At 42.2% G+C, this 21071-nt stretch overlaps 1 protein-coding gene and 1 long non-coding RNA gene across 6 annotated transcripts in view; both read left to right on the plus strand.

Moving 5' to 3' along the window:
- Positions 1-9687, plus strand: part of LOC119024529 — a 39807-nt gene extending 30120 nt beyond the window's left edge. For 2 of the 3 annotated variants that reach the window (XR_005076493.1, XR_005076494.1), the window contains one exon: positions 9263-9687. This is a non-coding gene — a long non-coding RNA (uncharacterized LOC119024529). The remainder of the gene's footprint in view (positions 1-9262) is intronic. The other variant, XR_005076495.1, reaches the window with a different exon arrangement.
- A 3221-nt stretch (positions 9688-12908) lies between these two features.
- On the plus strand, positions 12909-20526 carry skor1b (SKI family transcriptional corepressor 1b). 3 transcript variants are annotated; one of them, XM_037106733.1, is made up of 8 exons: positions 12909-13132; positions 13562-15312; positions 15694-15787; positions 15943-16047; positions 16195-16254; positions 16562-16636; positions 18985-19059; positions 19694-20526. In XM_037106733.1, the coding sequence occupies exons 2-8, from the start codon at positions 13579-13581 to the stop codon at positions 19789-19791; spliced, it is 2241 nt and encodes a 746-aa protein (XP_036962628.1). In that variant the 5' UTR covers positions 12909-13132; positions 13562-13578; the 3' UTR covers positions 19792-20526. The 3 variants fall into 3 exon arrangements, 2 of the variants coding, with proteins under 2 accessions (XP_036962628.1, XP_036962629.1); XM_037106734.1 differs by having other exon boundaries at positions 19697-20526; XR_005076420.1 differs by lacking the exons at positions 18985-19059; positions 19694-20526 and having other exon boundaries at positions 15943-16062; positions 16562-16596.
- Positions 20527-21071: the final 545 nt, after the last annotated feature.

Here is a 21071-nt window from a genome sequence, read left to right on the forward strand (position 1 = left end):
CCCATTATATCTGAGATGAGATATGAGGTTAGGGGGAAGCTGCTGGTGGGGATGGATTGACTGTGGGTTGGTGAGTCCGGTTGGTTTTCTCAGCAAAGTTGGGGAAATGTGGTGATAAAATTTGTCAACCTCTAGGGGAGGCCGTGTTCAGGGTCACGGCTAAATCTGTGTGCCGCGGGCAAAAGGCTAGCCCATAATTCCAGCACAGACGAGCAGAGAGCTGACCTCAGTGCAGCTGAGGCCGAGCCACACCGATTTCTGCCCACCTGCAGGACCGTCAGTGGGATAACAATGAAGGCGGGGGGAATGACAAGGGTCTCTTTCTCTTCTTCTTCACTCCCTCTCTTCTTATCCTGTCTGTGGAGACACCTGAATGTCCTTGCACACTGACCATCTCCTGGTTTTTCCTCATACCTCCTCAAAAGGGAAGAGCTGTTCACATAAGTGTGAGCAGCTTTTGAAATAGCAGATGGAATTCCGAAGCATCGCTACAAAGACTTAGGCTGTCAGAGAAATAACTCCATAAATATCTCAGATGACAAGAACTGCATTCTTACAGTCGCTATCCATTTTCATCCACGTATTGATTTTCTATTATATCAAAGTGTTGCATCAACATGCAATCATGTTAATACGTCTTACCTATTGTGAGTCATGGCTCATTCAGCTGATAAATATGTAAATTAAAATGTTTTATAGTTGATAGCCAACATTAATCTCATTTGGATGTCTTAAACCAAATTAAATGAGAAAGTGTGGCACGTAGCAGTTTGGAAAGTGTGTCGTGAATTCATCTCTGAATTAAAAAGGAAATGAGCAGGGGGACAGAAGTTGCTTTTTTTATTACAAATGTTAATGAAAAATGTTATTGACTTGAACAAATGGAGAATACACCTGGAAATGTATATTAAAACCCCCTTTCCAATTTCTCTCTCTGTGTAGTTTGCAATTATAGTTATTTCAGCAATAGTGGGGGAATTAATTTTGCGTGCAGACTGATAATGTTACCAGCGTAAGAAGAATGGATATTGTGTTGGATAGGGGGTCTCTAGGTATTTACAAGGAGTGGAGAGAGCAAAGCTTTATTTAATTGAGAGAATGAATCAATAACAGCTGTAGTGCTTTGTCAGAGAAGGCCTCGCAAAATGAGCAAGTAATTTACTGTGGACAATCCGAGGCCCGGTGGAAGGCTGATTGAAGGAGTGTATTCTGGGTGTTAAGACCATCAAGTGTAGCAAGATGCAGGTGGGAATCTTAAAAAACCTTGTTGAATTAAAAGGATAAACCTTCAGAAGAGAAGTAACAGAAATAGTTTTAGAATAAGAACTTTCAACATGTCCTACAGACTACATGTTCACATTGTACGTTTCTGCAAACCACAGATATGTTGAAATCTTACATTTCTTTAGGTTACAACGTTGTGATTCCTTATGTTCAATTTTCACTTATGTTGTTCCGATGCTTTAGACAGGATAACCACTCGGTTAGGGTTAGGAGAAGATCATGTATCGCCTTACCTGAAAATTGTCCCAACCTCTCGTCAAACATTTTCACTTTTGTTTCAATAAAAACAGCAAGAAAATGTCCTACAAACAGCCCATCCTCATCGTCCAAAGCAACCAGATAAGGTTGACTGGGAAGGCAGCTTATTACGAGCAATATCGATTTACGTTTTGTTAAGTGGCAACCTCTAGTGGTCTAGCAGCGATGACGGCAGCAAAGTGGGAAGTCAGATGAAAGAGTATAGAGAACAAAAAAAACTTGTAGACAGGTCGCCATGGGTCAAACAAACACAGGACTTTCACCGACTGCTGTTCTTATCTAAAAGTCAACAGTTATGTAGAAACTGTCTCTTCTTTTTTTTTGATGGATGGTGCAAACAAATTTGACGGTCTATGTCCATTTCTCACCGGCAGAAATGTAAAACATTGCTATTTAATCAAGCAGCCGGGCTGGTTAGTCACAACAATATTGTGTATGTTTCAAAAGTTTCTAACTTGTATTTGTAACTTTGCAGAAACTCTTTTTCCCTCTTAAGTGAAGCCCTCAACTGAGCATCAACAGAGACAGAATTGGCTTTTCCTCACTAGTTACATCTTACAATCCAGTGTTTCATTGCTGCTGGATGTTGGTAAATGTTTTCTCAGATCTCACTTATGCATCATTGCTCTCACGCCATCTCCGAGATCCCTTTCTTTTCTTAAAAAAAAAAAAAGAGAAAAAAATCAATCTTTAAGGTAAATTAGTCTCTGTGCACACTGGCAGCCTTCCCAGTATGTAAATTCATGTGCTAATTCACAACATGATTTCATTTCAACTTCCAAGCAAATGAGATTTTAATTGAAAATGAGATCTTCCATAGAGTCTCTCACTGGAGATGTGCGGCGGGGGAATGATACTTTTCACAGATTGTTTTAAGAGACAAGGCGACTTTTTTTTTCTTCTTCTTCTTCTTCCAAGCCATTTACAAAAAGATTGTATGTTTTCTCAGCCCGCCGTTTCGCCACAACCTGCAGGTTAGTGAAAATGCACTGTGAAATTAACATTGTGCTTCAGCTCCTCGTCCGTGTGCAGAGGCGGGCTATTAACATTTGTGTATTTTCATTATGTTAATGGTGTTAACACATGCCCACAGATTGCCACCAGTGGTGCAGTAATTTTGTCTTGCTGATCATAAAGTGTCCGAGTGGGTCATTTTGATTATGACACGCTAATTACATATTGCCGTTCCTCTCTGTGTATTCTCCCCCCACCCCTCCAAACTCAGAGAGACCTACAGTCTTTAATGGTAAGCTTTTATGAGTTGGAGGAAAGAGAATAGCAGAAAAAGATCTCTGCCTGTGTTCCTGACGGCTATGCTGCACGCATGCTTCACTGCCTCCCTTTAAACTTCCTAAATTGTGTTTCACAATAAATAGATGCCCAAGCCTTTAACTGCCAGTATTAGATTAGATACCATTAGATGTAATAGAAAATTCTCTCCCTGTAATATTTTCATAAGAGTTTGAGGCATTTGATTAATCTGACCGCATTTTATTGCATTAATGATTTTTTTTCCTTCCCACTCTGCTGTAAAGACATTGTATACAGGCTAATGCTGTTTTCTCTCTCCCCTCTCTGCTCGCTCTCATTCATCCTCAGCCGTTATTGCAATGCATTGTTGATGAGGTGAGTCGGCGTCTTATGTGCTTTCACTCCTAAAGTCATTCCTAATGGAGTGGAAACCTTATATTTTGTTTCCTAATGAAGCACAGGAGTGGCAGACAGCTCCGCTTGGGCTGTCCTGTGGCTGCCTGCAGGTTGAAGCCATCGGCCCGAGCCAAGCTGCTCCGAGGGAGCCAGCAGGGGATGTTGGGCCGGGGCAGCACACAGCATACACATGAACTTACGCGCAGGCCACAGCAAAAGTCTAAAAATATGAAGTGATGGGGGAAGTATTCAGATCCGGATATAATACAGCAATTTAAAAAATACTCAATTACGAATAAAAGTCCTGCATTTAAGATTTTACTTAAGGAAGAAAATGAAGCTGTTGTCAAAATGGTCTTAAAGCATCAAAGTAAAAACGGTTTTTCTTGTAAGTTACATATAATTACTGTTTTAGGTGGTTAAAAGCAAGCTAATTTTAGCTACATTTTAGTTTAATCTTTAACGTCATATTAATGATATATTAATCAATAAAGATTTAAAATTGAACTTTTTCACATTAAAATATCTCAAACCAGTATAATTTTAAGATGCACTTATAGTATCCTAAATGTTTTCAAAAACCCAGAGGGATCCATATGTCATTGACAGTGTGTTTCATTAGCTTAGCTTAGCTTGTTTCCCCTCGTTTCCTGTTGGGCTAAGCTAGCAGTTCGTTAGCTTAGCCTTGCAGGAAACAAGCTAGCCTGGCTTTGTCTGAAAGATAGCCAGCACAGTTTTATCTTGTTTTATTAATCTGCACACAACCGAAGTGTAAAGATGACAAGTTGCTATTTTACAGTTGGTTATTTTTGAGTCTTCATGCTATGCTTAGCTAACCAGCTGCCGGATGTAGCTTCGCATTTACATAATGGACCACTATGAGAGCTCTCAATCCTCTCATTCAAGGATTAAGTCTACAGTATATTTTGCTGAATTGTGTACTTACATTACTTCAGTACAGTGTTCAGTCCAGGAGGTATCCATAATTTTAATCAAGTAAACAATGCGTTTCATTTGATTGCCTGTCGCTAAATATTCCAGGGAGACGAAAGCTGATACGTCAAAGGGCGAGGACGGAAACAGACGAACGTGAACAAACATCGTGTGGCTATAACTTTAAATGCAGTATCTCATCTGTGAAGTCACATCACATTTTAATCAGCAATGACGATTGCTAAACATTAAGACAGCAGCCCCAGTGATCCCACACTACTTTTAATTATGCCATCAAACTGTCTTTTGTTTCTATTGTTTTGACCCCCAGAGGCCACAATTACAGACATACCATATTTAAGTGAAAGTCCTTAGTTACATTTCACCCCCAAAAAAGCACCCACATCTGTACCGTTTTGTTCTACAGTGAGCATTTGTTTTCACAGCACATCAAACTGTAAAAAAGTGGCACTGCAGCTGTAAGCACAGTGGCTGTATCACAGCATTACAGTGCCATTTCCTGACTAAGATTAAACACTTTTAATTAGCAAAAAAGTGTGAGGATTTGATGGCCCCTTTTACCGCTTAAAGCTCTGTTTAAGCAGAACCTGATGTGATAGGTCTGTGCACTGAGAGTCCGCGGAAATCTATCCGAGCTATTCTGAGCTGAGGTTTCACAGCAAGGTCACTTTTAAAACAAAATGTCTCCTCCGCTATCTAGGTCACAGCACATTCTGTTACTTTCTCCGAAAAAACTTCCGTCTTTCCTTCCTTCCTCGCTGCCTGCCACGGCTTATAATTAAACACACACAATTATCCCAAATTTAATGGGATTTTAGAACCAGGCTTTTATTTAAGAGGTAATGAATAATATTTTAATTGCATATGTAACTGTGAGATCGAAATGTGCTTCTCTCATCACGTGTAATTACTACGCCACATTTTTCTGCTGCGATATTCAGAGAATGTGATCAATAGCTGATGAGTGTCCTTTTTTTTTTCCTCCCGTGGATTTTTAAGGTCACTGTGTAACGGTTACTGATTGTGAAATGATCCAGCCGGGAAAAGTAGAGGCATAAGCACACTTAAAACATATGGACGGAGCCCTATTGTTTATTGATGTCTGTAATTAATGATATAATACATGCCACTGAAGTAGTTTGACCTCTGAACCCATCATTATTCAGAGTGTAGCAGCATCAATCAAACTGCTTTTCTAAGATCTATTTCTGTACGCCCCCTCAGGGACAGACGGGGCACCCACTGTATCCTCATTTGTATTCAGCTGACCAAGGCCTTAGTGTGAATGATTCAGAACTCTGAATCAGACATAGACTAGATGAGAGGCAGTAATGTGAGATTTTACAAGCTGCTGCTGAAGTTCATAAAGTCTGCAGCGCCTGCATCGCTGCCTCAAACTCCCAAAAAAGTAATTCCCTTTATGGGACTTTGGTGTATTTACTGATTCTTTTTCTTTGGATTCCACTATGGAAACAACATGTATTTACTCATCTTTGGGAGATGTGTTTTTTTGGGGGGGTCCAGTAGTGACAGGGCTCTTGGGTGTTATTCACCCTCTCCGCGTCATAATGAGCATATGAACGTCTGCCTTGTGGATGGAGCGCTGGCCACGTTGTTTGGGCTATCTGGAAGGAGCGACACGCACCGCCGCCCAGCCCGGGGTTTTATAGAGGTGCTGTGTGTGGTGTTGATGTCCCACTCCACCAAGCGTCCCAGGCTCTCCTCAGGACGAGCGCATTAGAATAAGTCATTCCATTGTTAATTTAAATGGCTTAATACATCACTCTAAGGTAACAGAGTGATGTGAACGGCGGAGGGAGAGAGTATGGGAAAGAGAGGGAGAAAGAGACGCCAAGGGGTGTTTCTTTAATATCAAACGAAATTGAATCCTGCGTTACCTCACTCGTGCCGTTTCTCAAGCAGCTCCCAGGCTATTAATGGAAAGCCGTAACAGGATTGGTTCAGTCTTTCGGTTCTTTAATTTCACCGCAGCTCCCCGATGTTAGGTCTTTGTCTCATTGCCGATCCCCGGCTGATCTATGGTGTTGTCTTTATCCTGCCCCCCAGTCCATTGTGGCTGTGTGTTGTGTTATTGGGTCAGGTGAATCTATCAAGGACGGAGAGTTGGGCAGTTCACACACCGGGGGGATAATTACAGGGTGATTGGTGTCCTCACGCTCTCTGCTCTCACTATCTTTGTCTCCTCTCCGTTAGCCTCACCCTTTACATAAAACGCACGCGGCAGGTCTGGCGCTGGAAGTCGACCAGAAAAGCTGCTCAGCCCCCAAGATCCCGGCCCTCTTACCTGTTCGATCTCCGGGGCCCTGTTTTGAGCAGCTGTGTTTGTTTGATAGAAAACATGTGCACCATTGTTTACAGATGTTTGTGGACTTATTTACACCAGCGGATTGACTGGAACTCAGGAGACGGCAGACTTTAATTCTCCACCACCACAGCCGCCATCACATGCACTGCTATTATTAACCCAACCTCCGCCCATAGATAATTCATCACGGTTACCTTCCAATCTCACACTTTCTCCCTCTCACTCAGTCCTGAATCCTCACTTCTACGCGTCCTTTCTGGGTCATAACGACACACTCTGGCAAGCTGCTCCCCAAGTTCACATGCTCAGAGGGAACACCGGTTGCGGCAGGAATTTGAACTCATGCAACGCGAAAATCTTCCTCTTTCCTGTGCTGCCTCGTGTCACTCCGACTGAAGTATTTCCAAGAAAATGATTTGCTCCAGATGTGCATTTTAAAAGCAGAACTTCAAGAGCACTGCTGAGTAACGCGTGCCTGCTGCAAGCCTATTAGGCTAACCTCTACGAGCTGGAGAGACACTGGAGGACCCGTGGCCTTTGTGTACGCAGAGTCGCTGTGAATAGATAGTTTCATGCTCGCTAACTCTGACTGGTTCGTTGATTGAGATTTCAGGGGAGCTCACAGACACAGAGTTTTGCTTTTGGTTCAGAACCAACAAACAAGGTGCTGCTAGATGTTTTTTATAGCCTTGTAAAGAGCCAAGCTAGCTGTTATCCAGTGGTTCCATTCAGGAGACTCTCGACAGGCCACTATGACCTACAAGGCCAAGTGACCAACAATGATTGTATTCAATTAGAGATCAAATGCAAGAGAAAAAAAAAACACCTTAAAAAAAGAATCAAACTGGACATGCTGAAACACTTCTCAGTATTCATTCACTTGTGACTATTTTCTACAAAGCAATCTTGTCTCACCATGTTTTCAATGCAGTCTATGAAAAAAAAGTCAAATGTTAAAGTGTTTCCTCCTCTAAAATGCGTAACGTTTATCAGATTGCAAAAGCTTTTATATATGTGTTTCGTCAAATGTCTTAAATGTGTTTGTCACCCACTTCAACAAAACCCATTTAAATACAGACAGTAATAAAGGAAAACCCTCCGCTGGCATTAAACAACTTAATTTTTGAAAATAAACTCCTGCTTGAATGTATTCCTCGTCATTATGCAGAGCTAAGTTAGCTGGCTGTTGGCTGCAGATCCACATTATCCATACAGACGTGAGAGTAGTACCAGGCTTCTTATCTCACTGTCGGCGAGAAAGCAGATTATTTTCTTCAAAGTGCTGAATTTGGAACTAAACCTTTCACCAGTGCATCTCGACTTACGTAGATTTTGGCTACACTTTACATTTCATGTTAAAGTTTGTAACCTTGACAGAGGGGGTCTTGTATTTGTTTGTTAGGCAAAGTTTCCCCTCCAGTCCCTGGTGTTGACAAGTATGTTGCACGCCCTCTCGCACCTGCATGAGATCTTGATGGAAATCTCTGGTCTTCTGTTCACACACCCACACACACGCACACATACACACACACACGAAGCCCTAGCTATTTGCACTTCCTGACTTTGAAAGCTGTCAGCAGAGCGACATCGGGCTGTTTCAGTACTCTGGACAGTTCCTCCACTGAGACCTGCACAAGTGTTCAAACCGGAGGCTCTCACCTCACCCTGAAGTCTGGCTGGGGACGCCGAAGACCGAGTCCAACCTGCAGACTGCAGTGTGTGTGTGTGTGTGTGTATGTGTGTGTGTGTGTGTGTGTGTGTGTGAGAGACGAGTCCACTGAGTCACCCCCCCCCCCCACACACACACACACACACACACACACACACACATGCATGCATCTCATCCACCCAGAGCCATTCTATCTGTATGGAAATTTGGGCTCCACAGCTGGAATCCCACAAAGCACTGTCATCTACTAATAGTTATTATCTCTTTGGCCTGCTCCCTCACAAAAAAAAAGCCTGCAATACAAACACATCACATCTTTATGGTAATGCCCTACAATACAGCCCCAAGCTATGGTGCATAGACCTTTGTTATCATTACGATAATTCCCATTCTCACTTGACTCCTCATTACACCAGTGAAACTGCTTGGGGTTGGATATAGACAAATTCCTGCATCTTTCTTTATTACACTGTAGGATACAGTGTTGATGCACAAAACTCAAACTCCCTAAATACTCTGTCAACATAGTTGTTGTAATGACGATTAAGCGTTAGAGTTGTCATTGTGAATTAGCGGTAAAGAAGCCTGCGCGGTTACATTTGTGCTGATTTGTTGCAGATAGGGCGCAATAATAATTCAATATCATTGTATATCAACTTTAGTGTATCTTTACAGTATCCTTTAATCGTGTTATTTTGACGAAACTCTTTCATCCCCTACATAATATTCACAAGTAAATTTTAACAAAAAAAATAACAAAATGACTTGACAATGGAGCACGTGGTGATGACTTTTATCATAACTTTTGTGTCTAAGATCAAAAATGAAGTTAAAATCTTGACAAACTGAGGTTTTTATTTGACATGTGTGAAGAGTTTTGTCAGATCCAACACAGTTTTGTTTATTTTACTATGTCATTTTGTGTAAATTTGCCATATTGTGAAATATTTGTATCAAAATCATACAAAAATGATATTGTTGTGACATCGATTTCAACCACATCAGGAAGCCGAGTGGAAAATGTAGCTTGATATATGTCTGATATATCGGATTAAACTTCAGTGTTTCTCTGACACTGTTCTTGTTTCTGTCTTGTTTTTTGGTTTTTTGTTACCTCTGCCCAGCAGGATCTGTTTTCGCCCATGTCGGTTGGTTGGTTTGATGGCAGGATTACACAGAAACTGCTGAACAGATTTCCACGAAACTTTGACATGAAGATTTTTTTCTTGCTTCCTTTAACAATGTGAGATATGAGCAATGCATTTATTCTATATTCTATGTTAATTTCTCAGAGAATCATGTAGTCAATCTCGATTTTTAAATAAATAAATAAATAAATAAAGGTGGTTGTTATCTATGAGTGAGTACAATTGGATGGGGATCCATATAGAAGTGTTAAGCTAGTGGATTTAAATATGTTTTATTGGATGAATTAAAGGGGTCTGCTGGCAGAGGTTTGCACTCTACTGAGTGCCATTTTTGGTTTTTGGTTAGAGAGAAGAGAAACAGCTCCTTTCCTCGAACCACCAGGATAGTAAATTGCGCTGCACACTGGATATTTGCATTTGTAACATACTGTATGTACATTTTACTTTTCAAAGCATAAACTTGTATATTTCTATCCTGAATTTTGTATTTCTGACCCTAGTCTTTTAGCACGACTTCAGGACGACACCACATTGTATTTTTACTACACATATTACTTGTGTATTTGAAAAATAAACCTTTGAATCCCTGTAAAATCTCATCGGCGTTTTTTTTTTTTTTTTCCCCTCTCTGATGGGTCCACAGGTTTTCTTGTTGCAGTCAAATCAACACAAGAGCAGGTGATTTACTATATATTTATGCTGGGATGAGCTTAGGGGTCAGCTCAGAAGCTCGCCGTGGCTGCTCGTGTCCTTGCATCTCTCCATGAATGCCCACACAAGGCCTCCGGATTGCACAAAAAAGTAATTGCGGAGTGATTGGCACAGCTTGTCCCGTGCAGCCTGTGTCCCACACTTGAAGGCTCTCCTCGGAGCACCCTCATTGTCGCACAGCCTTTTAGCACCTTTGTTCCTCCCTTCCCTCAGGACCTCACAGCTCACCATTGGCAGATGAGTCCCTGTCTGTGACAAAAGGGTCCCTGCGCTCAGCCTCATTTGATGCAGTGATGAACTCCCCCATCTCTCCCCCCTTCCTTCCTTCCTTCCTCACTCACTCACTCACCCACACACACACACACACACACACACACACACACACACACACACACACACCACCTCCTGCGAGAAGAAATGTTCCGTTTAGTGGTGGAGGATGTGGGGGTCAGGACCCAGGGGTGGGCTTTTAGGAGACAAATAAACATCAGAGCAGGAGTGGAGTGATGTCTTGTTTACACATTAGCGACCATTTAGCAAGTCTCACTGTTTTCGCCGCCTCTCTCCGGTGGCCTCACAAACAGCTGATCTTTCTCTTTTGTTGTCTCTCCGGCTCAGGATCAACGCCGTGGTCGACGGGAAACGATGTGACCAGTCTGAGATGATCATGAAGGGGATATTTTTCTATCACAAAATAAAAAATAAGTCATGTATCATATTCCGGTTTTTCTAAGAAGTGACCATGACTCATCCGGAGCATTTTTAAAATGATTCAGATTAATTAGCCAGCATCACTTTTCTTTTCTTTCTTTCTTTTTTTTTTTTTTTTTACGACTCTCTCTCCACATTTTGCTCTTCCGCTGTTAATTTTTGTGGTGACACACACACACACACACATACACACACACACACACTCTCACAAACTGCATCTTTTCTAATACCATCTAATGAGGTGATGACCAACCACTTGTTATAATTGCTTCAGTCTCCTTTTAATTTTCAAGCTTATTAATCATATGTAGAGTTATTTAAGAATGCATAAATTAATCTTAGATTAAAAAGCCTATCAAAGCCTCAAAACAATTAAAGAGTAAGGTAAGATTTCCCCTGGGCTGGGACTTTTATTTTAATAGAGTGTTCAGGTGATTATCATACTTTGATGCAGCACTGTGATTAATGCAGACACACTTTTAAATGAGCTGTTCTCTCGTGCACACAAAAAAAGGTAGAAAACGCAGGAGCCAGATAATGACCTCGCTGACTTTTTGGGGTCCTTTTTCTCATTTCCTGGGTTTGAAACTGTATCAAACACTTATTATCTCAGTGAATGAGCCCGTGAACGATGCATTTAATGTGAAAATGCTGGATTTCAGATGAAGCTGGTGGATTTTTAGGGGTTTATTTTGCTTTTTTTGGGGTCACCTCATTCCAGTGTTGAGCTTTGATTTCATCCCACAGCAGCAGTGACTTTTAATTAAGATGTTTACGTTGATGACAAGCGAGGTGTCTGCACGCCATATCCGTTCAGAGATCGATAGATGAGCCGATGGAGGAGGCAGAGATACTTGATTTGACGCGCTTTTTGACGCATGGAGTTGGACACTTAGTATTTGGACTTTTTTCTCTGAGTGAAATGCATTTTGAATTTTTTTTTTTTCTGATTTTGTTGAATCCATCTGAAGAAGAAAATTACAAATGTGGACATTTTCTCAGTTTTAAGCGAAGGTTTCCCATTTAATTTTTCGACGTGACGATAAAATGATAACAGATTTTGTTTATTGGCATTTAAATTTTATTTGAGGGCGTTGTGCGATCAAACTGTTGTTTTAAAAGACCGGAAGTAGCCCATTTATTATATCGTTATTTAGAAATCAGTCTCCAAAATAGGCTGCGCACGCTTCCTGTATTGAAATTAATTAAAAAGCGGTGAATGATTACGCACAAATTGTCATTATTGCTGCTCAGCTCTGCCTTGCTGGAGCCACCAGGACCAACAGCAACGCGTCCTGTTACCTTCATCAATATTAGATCAGTACTCGGCTGGATGAGAACGATTAACCCGCAGCTTTACTGACTTCATAATAATAAAAGATTAAAGAATAATAATAATAAAGTTAAACGCACGTCGCTTATGGCTCAAAAAAAAAAATCCCCTCCGCAGTGTCCCTCGGTGAGATCTGAGTGACCTTTAGAGCAGCTGGTTGTTGTCAGAGCGCGTGTAGGCGACGTGTCGTGTGTAAACGATGGATCCGTGGGAACGCAGCACGTGTTGAGGGCCCGCGCGCCGCATTCATCAGCGGGCCTCGCTGTGTGGACGTGTCGGAGGGTCCCGCTGCTGCTTTTTGTTGGCTGTTTTTTTTTTTTTTTTTTGTCAAAGCGGAACGCCAAAATCCCTCTGCAGCCCTCCTCCGTGCATTTTTTTGTTTCTTCCTCCAAAATGAAACTGCAAAAAGAATTAATTAAGTGCATTATGTTGGACACAATGAGGAATTGAAGTTTAATGTGGAAGGTTTTTTGTTGTTAAATTCTAGGATTCATTTAAACCTAAGAGCTTGATTTTTATTCCATAATATCACCTCTTTTCTTTTCTTTCCCTTTCTTTCCTTTTTTTTTTTTTTTTTTTTTTTTCTGGCGACGCTTTATCCATAATTGTGGACCTGCAGGCTGCTCCGACACCAAACACTCCCAACCGTCTCCATTGCTCATGAATTTATAGTTAATGCAGGCTGCCTGTGTGAGTGGGAGTGCCTCCGCCATAAGTTTTGCCGTCACTTGATTGCTGTCGGTGTCGTAGAGGGGGGCTGTACTACAGTCTGCCTGCCATGTGGACGATGCTGCTGCCGCTGCTGAGGACACACAAACACCACACACACACACACACACACACACACACACACACACACACACACACACACACACACACACACACACTGAGAGAGGGAGGGAGAGAGAAAGAGAGAGAGAGGAGCACAGTGAGCAGTAGGAAGGAGGTGCCGCACGGACAACTGCGTCCCGCTCCTAACGCAAGCATCTTTACATCCTCCGGCACAGAGCAGACTTCTCACCGCTCCGACTTTTTTCACTTGATCACAGCTTTCTCGTTCACGACGGAGGGGAGCTGCGCGGACATTAAAGGTGAGTCCTGGATTTCGGATGCAATGATTCCGAATGTGTGTCTGTGTGGGTGTGTATGTGTGCTTGACCTCAATGTGTACATTTAGAGTGTTTTTGTTTTACGCGCGATATGAAATCAGGACTAAACCCCGAGTGTGTGTTAGGGAAAGTAAAGAAAAGGCGTGATGTTGAAGGAACGTAGAATTAATTCGTGCGTAAAGAGTTTGTACGTCGATGTTGATTTCTTCACAAGTCTCCACTTTCTTGAGGTTTGATCTCTGGACGTGACGAATCTCGTTCACTTTACTTCATCAGGCCTGTAATTGTCTGTCCTCTCTTTCTATATTTAGCACTTAGGCCTACTTCTTCTAGCCTAAAAAAGGCTAATTATAAAAAGCTCTACTCGAGGCTGTTATTTCACACATTAACGCCAAAACGTCGTCTCCGCAGCTTCCAGGCCTCCAAGGATGGACTCCATACCTGCGGGGCGAGACTCCAGCTCCTCGCCAAGCTCCAAGCAAGAACTTTCCTACGCGAGCGCCAAGAACCTGAAGCCCAACCAGGTCGGGGAGACGGTGCTGTACGGAATACCGATCGTGTCTTTGGTGATAGATGGCCAGGAGAGACTTTGCCTTGCACAGATATCGAACACCCTGTTGAAGAATTACAGCTACAACGAGATCCACAACCGGCGTGTGGCGCTGGGGATCACCTGCGTCCAGTGCACCCCCGTCCAGCTGGAGATCCTGCGGAGGGCCGGGGCGATGCCCATCTCCTCCAGGCGCTGCGGGATGATCACCAAGCGCGAGGCCGAGAGACTTTGCAAGTCGTTCCTGGGAGCTCACTCGCCTCCCAAACTTCCAGAGAATTTTGCCTTCGACGTGTCTCACGAGTGCGCCTGGGGGAGTCGAGGCAGCTTCATCCCGGCCAGGTACAACAGCTCCAGGGCCAAGTGCATCAAGTGCTCCTACTGCAACATGTATTTCTCCCCAAATAAATTCATATTTCACTCGCACCGCACGCCAGAGTCCAAGTACACGCAGCCGGACGCGGCCAATTTTAATTCCTGGCGGCGGCATCTCAAATTAACAGATAAGAGCAGCCAGACAGATGTGTTGCACGCCTGGGAGGACGTGAAGGCCATGTTCAATGGTGGCAGTCGGAAGAGGACGCTGCCGTGCGGGGAGTCGGGGTCCAGCTCTCCGTTGAAACCGCACGGATCCAACCGTCCCCGAGAATCACCCGAGGTGCCCGCAAAGATCCTCAGCTGCGAGGACAACCGGGGCGGCATGGCGAGCACGCGCAGCTACCCGGTCATCCCCGTGCCCAGCAAAGGCTTCGGGATGCTGCAGAAGATCCCGCCGCCGCTCTTCCCTCATCCGTACGGGTTCCCAGCTTTCGGCCTGTGCCAGAAGAAAGACGACGGCATGATGGGAGAGCAGAGCAAAGCGGGCCTCCCGGGCGTCCTGTGGCCTGGTACCAAGGACAGCGCCTACCACTCCTTCCCCATGTTCTGGCCGGCGGCGGGCGCGCTGCCCATGCCTCCGTACCCGCAGACCCCGCACAAACCCCCACCGGAGCTGCTTTGTCCCCCCAGACAGACCGACATGGACATATCCGAGCACAGCGACCGCAGCACCAACACGTCGAAAGACAGCATGGTGGAGAACGAGCGGTGCTCCAGCACCCAGTCCGCGCGCAACGACGACGACAAGTCCGGGGACGAGGCGAGGCCGCTGGAGGGGATGACCCTGGCGCCCCGGAAGATCAGCTACGTCTCCGCGTTCAGACCCGTCATTAAAGACGCGGACTGCATCGCCAAGCTGTACGGCAACAGGGGCGCGTACAACGGCTGTCGCACCGGCTATTTATCGCCCGATTTTTTAAGCGAGAGCTCGAGTTACCGGTCCATGTCCCCGTGCGTGGACAGCGAGGGAGAGCCGGACGTGGACGTGGGGACGAATAAGACATCGGAGGAGGAGGAGGAGGAGGAGGACTCCCAGCCTCTGTCCTCCGCGTGTCCTCGGACTCCCCCCGGCTTGGCTCACAGTGTTTCCCCGAACGGTTCAGACTCCAAGGCCATGCAGGAGAGCAGCCTGGTCGAGTCCCAGAAAATGAGCCTCCATGCGGCCCAGTCCTCTGACAGAGGGCTGCAGAGCAAGCAGCTGTCAGAGACCCACATAGCTGCGTCTTACACCGAAGTGAGTGACTTCTAACTGAGAAACACTGGCGATGATCTCGAGCTGTAATGTTTCACTCTGCAGATGTGTTGTGAGATAAACATGTGGGCTTGTTTGGGGGATAAAACTTTAAAAAAAAAAAAAAAAAAAAAAATGTTTTAAACAGTGTAACAGCGGCAACAAAACATGTTCAGAAACATCTAGAGGAAGAAAGAAAAAAGCACAAATCATTCCTTTGAATAAAAATATATACACTTCAACTCCAAGCATATTTTTAATTATTAATTTTACTTTTAATTTATCATAATTATTATCATTATTATTTGATGATTTTTTTGCTTTTAACAACGCCTCTTGTGATTTTGAAGAAGCTCAAAGAAGTGGTGATTCTCTCTCCTGTAGGTGTTCACACCGGAGAGGGCTGAGCTGCAACAAAGGAGCAGTCCGTATCAGTTCAGACCTGCGAGTTACCAGACTGGAGCTCTTACCACAAATGGTTCGACTTTTTTTTTTTTTTTTTTTTTTTTTACTTTTGTTAAAGTAAAATAAATAAATAAATAAATGAAATAAAACATTTTTTTAAAAAAAAAAGAAAGAAAGAAAAGAAAACGAACAGAGGGGTTAAATTGCATCGATTTATTTTCTCTTAAGATGAGAGTTCAAGTAAAGAGGAGCCGTCATCCACGGTGGAGGAGATCGAAACGAAATCTTTTAATGAACAAAGCAGCGAGGAGATGCAGCGAGAGCCGGACGACGGTGAGTTACACTGAGGTCAGCCAGCAGCTTTCTCTTAGTGTTAAACAGCTCTGCTTTAACGGATTTTGCTTTTTTTTATCGTTTTTTTTTTTTTTTTTTTTTTTTTTTTGTAGAGAGAGGAATTTAATTTATTTTCTGTGTATTCAGGCGAGGACGCGCCAACCAGAGCTCTGCCAGCAGGAAGAACCATGGAGGGTCTGGCAAAAGGTAAGAGAGGTGACAGATAATTAGAAGATTATTATTATTGTTGTTGTTATTGTTATTGTTATTGTTATTTATTTGTTTGTTTGTTTATTTATTTATTTATTTATTTATTTTCCTGGACTTGTCTCAGAAATCATGAGGGAAAATATTTTTTAGGGCTGCTCTCAGTTGTCCTCATCACTGTCATTAAAACTAGAAAGCTGCTCTGCACTGTAGCTGTTACAAAAGCCTGCACCTCCCCCCCCCCCCCCTCCTCCTCCTCCTCACACATCTTCCATTTTTGTGTGTGTGTGTGTGTCTGCTTTTTTAGAGGACCTGCAGAAGCAGCTGTTAGAGCAAGTCGAGCTGAGGAAAAAGCTGGAACGTGAATTTCAAAATTTAAAAGGTAAGCTCAGCTGCTGCCACTGGAGCCTCTTTCTTCTTATTTTTGGCTGAGTTTTTTTTTTTTTTCTCCCCCACTGAGACTCAAAAGTCATTCTGGTGCATGTTAAAGTGTTGTTCCTCTTCTGTCATGTGTGTGAGTCAGGCCCAAAAAACATGACCCCTGTAGCCATGCCATGACCCGGCACATCTTAACGGTTGCATGCGTGTCCTCTCCCTGCAGAACAAAATATCTGTGAAAGGGCACCATTCTCTCCAGAAATGCTAAGTGGTTCAGGGACACGCTCTCCCGGGAAAGAGTGTGTTTTCAGATCCTCCTTTTAACACCAATGTGAGAGGATTATGATTTTAACCTTCTGTCCAAAAAAGTGTCCATGCATCTTTAGAAAATTGTTCTATGCAGGAAATAAAAATATTTTAGGGGCTCAAATTAATTAGAAAAATACAAGTGAAGTGAGTGCAAATCATTTGGGCATAAATGTGGGCATTCAGAAATATTTTCAAAAAAAAAGGTTCATGTGGAAAAAAAAGTGTTTAACACGCTCATGCAATAGATAAGGAGATATCAGTTTTATGCAATTTAAATATCAGGCCAGAAATGTTATCAAGCAGAACAATTTGCAAAAAAGAAAAAAAAAACAAAAACATCTGCATTACATACATTCAGAACATCTGTATTTATACACAAAGCCTGTGACCTCACGTCAACACTCCAGACTTGCTGGTGAAAGATCATGATTCCTAACATGAAACATGAAAGTCACCTGACTCTCAGGTGAACTGCAGGACAGAAAAAAAACAACATAGTTCACATCACGACTGCTGCAGTATTTTTGTCGACTGACAATAAATCCTAAACACTCTCCACTCCCCTTCTATAAAAAAGGTTTAAAACGTCTCACCCACTCACCTCTTTTTCACACAGAGCTATTTGAGAGTGGAGTGTGGATGCGCTGCACAGAACTGTTTAACAGCAGCACTCAGCGGAAAAAAAAAAACATCCCAAAGATTTCTAGTTTTTAAACTTTGATTTATTTGTACGATGTGAGCTCTCCAGAAAGGGTAAAAACAAGTTACACAGATCCAGATCTGTTCATTGGCTTTGGGTGTAAATAAACATCACACCCCTGACGTAATGTGGGAGGGTAACAGACTCTAGATTCTGATTTTATTGTTTCATTTTGCCCACTTAAATATCTTAAATTGTAAGAAATATATTTATTTTGTCTGACGTTTGCACAAAGTCACATATGCTGAAGTAAGAAGGCCGTCTTAGAGATGTATAAAGAACATGAGCAGAACAATATTCAACACTTCACGCCCTCTAAGATTATCTGTGGTGCTCTGGATATTATCATCTCATCGTTTTCTAAGAGATCTGCACTTCCCAGTTGTGCATCTGACTGACAGCGGTTTGATGGACTGAACATGAATCCACCGATACATGTTTGTTTTTTTTCCCCTCACTGCATTCTTTGGTGGTATTATAGATACAGCTGTTGGAAATCAGATGAACACAAAGGACTGACAAAACAGCACAACTGGGTTATTTGAATCATTTGGTGTGAATGCCCTCAATCTACATTTAATCTGCTTTTATTTTTTAATATTCTGTTTGATGCACTTTTAATCATCAATAAAGTGGCTTTTTAGAAGGATAAGGTCTAATCTAATCTGCATGTTAAACACAATCAAAATTCCGGTGAAAGGATTACACATATCAAAATATGTAGGTTTTTCATGCAAATTTTTTTGCATCACATTTTTTTTTCACTTACACTTAAATATTTAAACTCCATTTTCTCCATGTATCCAGTAATATGAAAACAAGCAATGGGATTAATTTCTGTTGTCTACGGATAATTTACATAGGATGTTATGATACTTTTTGATGCTTACAATCTCTTTATCAAACATGAATTTAAGTGTTTCCTCATCACAGCATGACACCGCGTTTGCTGCAATACCGATCCTCGGTATTGTGCCTGAGGTCGGTCCCTGGTTTGTGGCTTTATCTTGAGGGCAGCGCCCTCTGGAGGCCTCTGACTCCTCGGACCGGAACAGTTCAATGCGTTTAGTGAAGCGTCACCAATGTTCCTAAAAGCAATAACTGAAAATGAAAGACTTCGTACATTCATCCTTTTCTTATTCTTTTTATTTCGCTCGAATATTTACGATATTTTCGATATATTTCAGGGAAACAAACCGAGGCTATATGAATTTGACGGTATTTAGGGGGTGAGACAGGTTAAAGTGTGAGAGAGTTTCTGTGTTTTTTTGACGGAGGTTCACACACACACACACCACATCACTGACTCACCCTCAATCTTTTCCTGCCGTGTGTTCCCTCAGATAATTTCCAGGATCAGATGAAGAGGGAACTTTCCTACCGGGAGGAGATGGTCCAGCAGCTTCACATCGTCAGAGGTGAGACAAATAACAGCAGCGCTGCCACATCAGGAGGTTCACACACGTCTGCTGTCGCGTATTTGCTGGTGTGACTGATGATATTTCTGGATGTCGAGGGGTTTCGTCTGCATCATTTACAGTTTTCAATTTCACACTTTCAGATGATCTCCATGATTTCTCTCCATTTCGCATCCATTTTGCATGTGATCAGTTTATTCATTTCCACATATTAATGAAACACTTGATTAGAATGATTTCTTTCAACGATATTGATAGTCGTGGCTTTTTTTCCTGCGATGATTTTCCGGACACTTGATGCAGCGAATTGGAATAAAGACCGAGAAACTATAAGTTAAAACCGTGATATCAAAGTCTGAAACAGCAGCGAGGATGATGTGCAGATTATACTTGTTCATAATCAGACAATCAACTGATTCACACGGTTTTTGAAACATGGCCTCAAATCAACTCATCCTGTTATTTAACTCCAACATGTCTGATGCAGACAGCTCCACTGTGTGCTCTACTGTTTATAATGTTCACTCTGAGCAAATTCATTTCCCCAAAAGCCTGATTTTTTTGTAATTATGTAAGTATTTTTTTACACCCACGTCCACGTACACTATTGATTGTTTCATCTCCTTCTTCATAGAAGCTCACGACGCTTTGCACCATTTCTCGTGTAAGATGCTGACCCCTCGCCACTGCACCGGCTCCTGCTCCTTCAAGTCTCCCCTGCTGCCCCCCTGAACCTCCGCACAGCACCGGAGCACGACACAACAAGAAGGACACATCTGCAGCTTCTGTCAGAGCCTCCTGGGACACTGCTCACATCAAGCTGAAAGAAGACTAACTTGTAATTAATTGTAATATTCTAAAAAAAACAAAAAAACAAAAACAAAAACAAAAACAAAAACAAAACAAAAAACAAAACAAACGTGTATCATTCCACCCTCCCTCCCCTCAGCATTTATGTAACCATCTCGCATAATATGGTGAAAAGTCGTTTTACTGAAATGATACCATTGATGATATTTATTATTTGTGGCAAAGTGCAATGACGATGTATGTATCCTGTAATAGTTATAGGTTGTTATTTCGGTTTTTTTTTTTTTGTTCTGTTGTCAATAATAGCAGCGCTGACTAGCCAACTCATTGCTCCTTCTCCTCTCAGTATTGTGGATTAGCCTACTACTTCCGCTGTGTTCGTCTCTGCAGGCCAGTCGCTTACTTTTGGATGTAATATGCACTTTAAACAAGTGATGGGGACAAAATCTTTGAACCATAAACAGCTTGTGCATTGAAAAAAATAGGCCTACAATGTTATATTTCTAGCGGTCAAACCATGCCTATTTGTTTTTGGTTTTTTGTTTGTTTGTTTGTTTTTTCCTGACAACACAGAAGTTAGTAGGCTAAATGAGTACACCTGCGACCTTGTAAGTATAGCGACATATTCTATTAAGAGTAGCCTATTTGTTCATGCAATATTTGTTTTCATCGCTAATGAATAAATCATTTTATGAAAGTAAATGGGCTGTCAGCATACGTATTTCCCTTCCCGTGAATTATACTCACAGAACTCTTAATATTGCCCGTTTTTCTTCGGAGAGGCAAAGACTTTTCTCTGCCTTTGGATTTGTGTGAGTGCAACTTTCTCCTCTGTGTGCAAAACAAGAAGATATGCGTGTTAAAGCAGCTTATATTAAGTTTTAAATGAAACTAAATGCTGTTTTCTCTGGCGAATATTTCTTTGATTAACTGGTATTACTGACTGATTGATTGCACTATCGAATGTCAGTTCCCAAAGTTCAAGGTGTCATCTTCATATTAAAGTTTTATGTCGGATCTGGAGTTCAAATCACGAATACCCTCTTTTTTTTTGTAAGTTATACAAAACAGAAAATCAGCAAATCTTCAAATTTCAAGAACAACTAAATATGTATAATTTGCTTTCAGTAAATGACTTGAAGAAATAAGTTAATTGATTACCATAGCTGGCCATTCATTTTCTGCTTAGCCACTAATTAATT

Source organism: Acanthopagrus latus, chromosome 8 (genome assembly GCF_904848185.1).
Source record: "Acanthopagrus latus isolate v.2019 chromosome 8, fAcaLat1.1, whole genome shotgun sequence".
Classification (NCBI taxonomy): Eukaryota; Metazoa; Chordata; class Actinopteri; order Spariformes; family Sparidae; genus Acanthopagrus; species Acanthopagrus latus.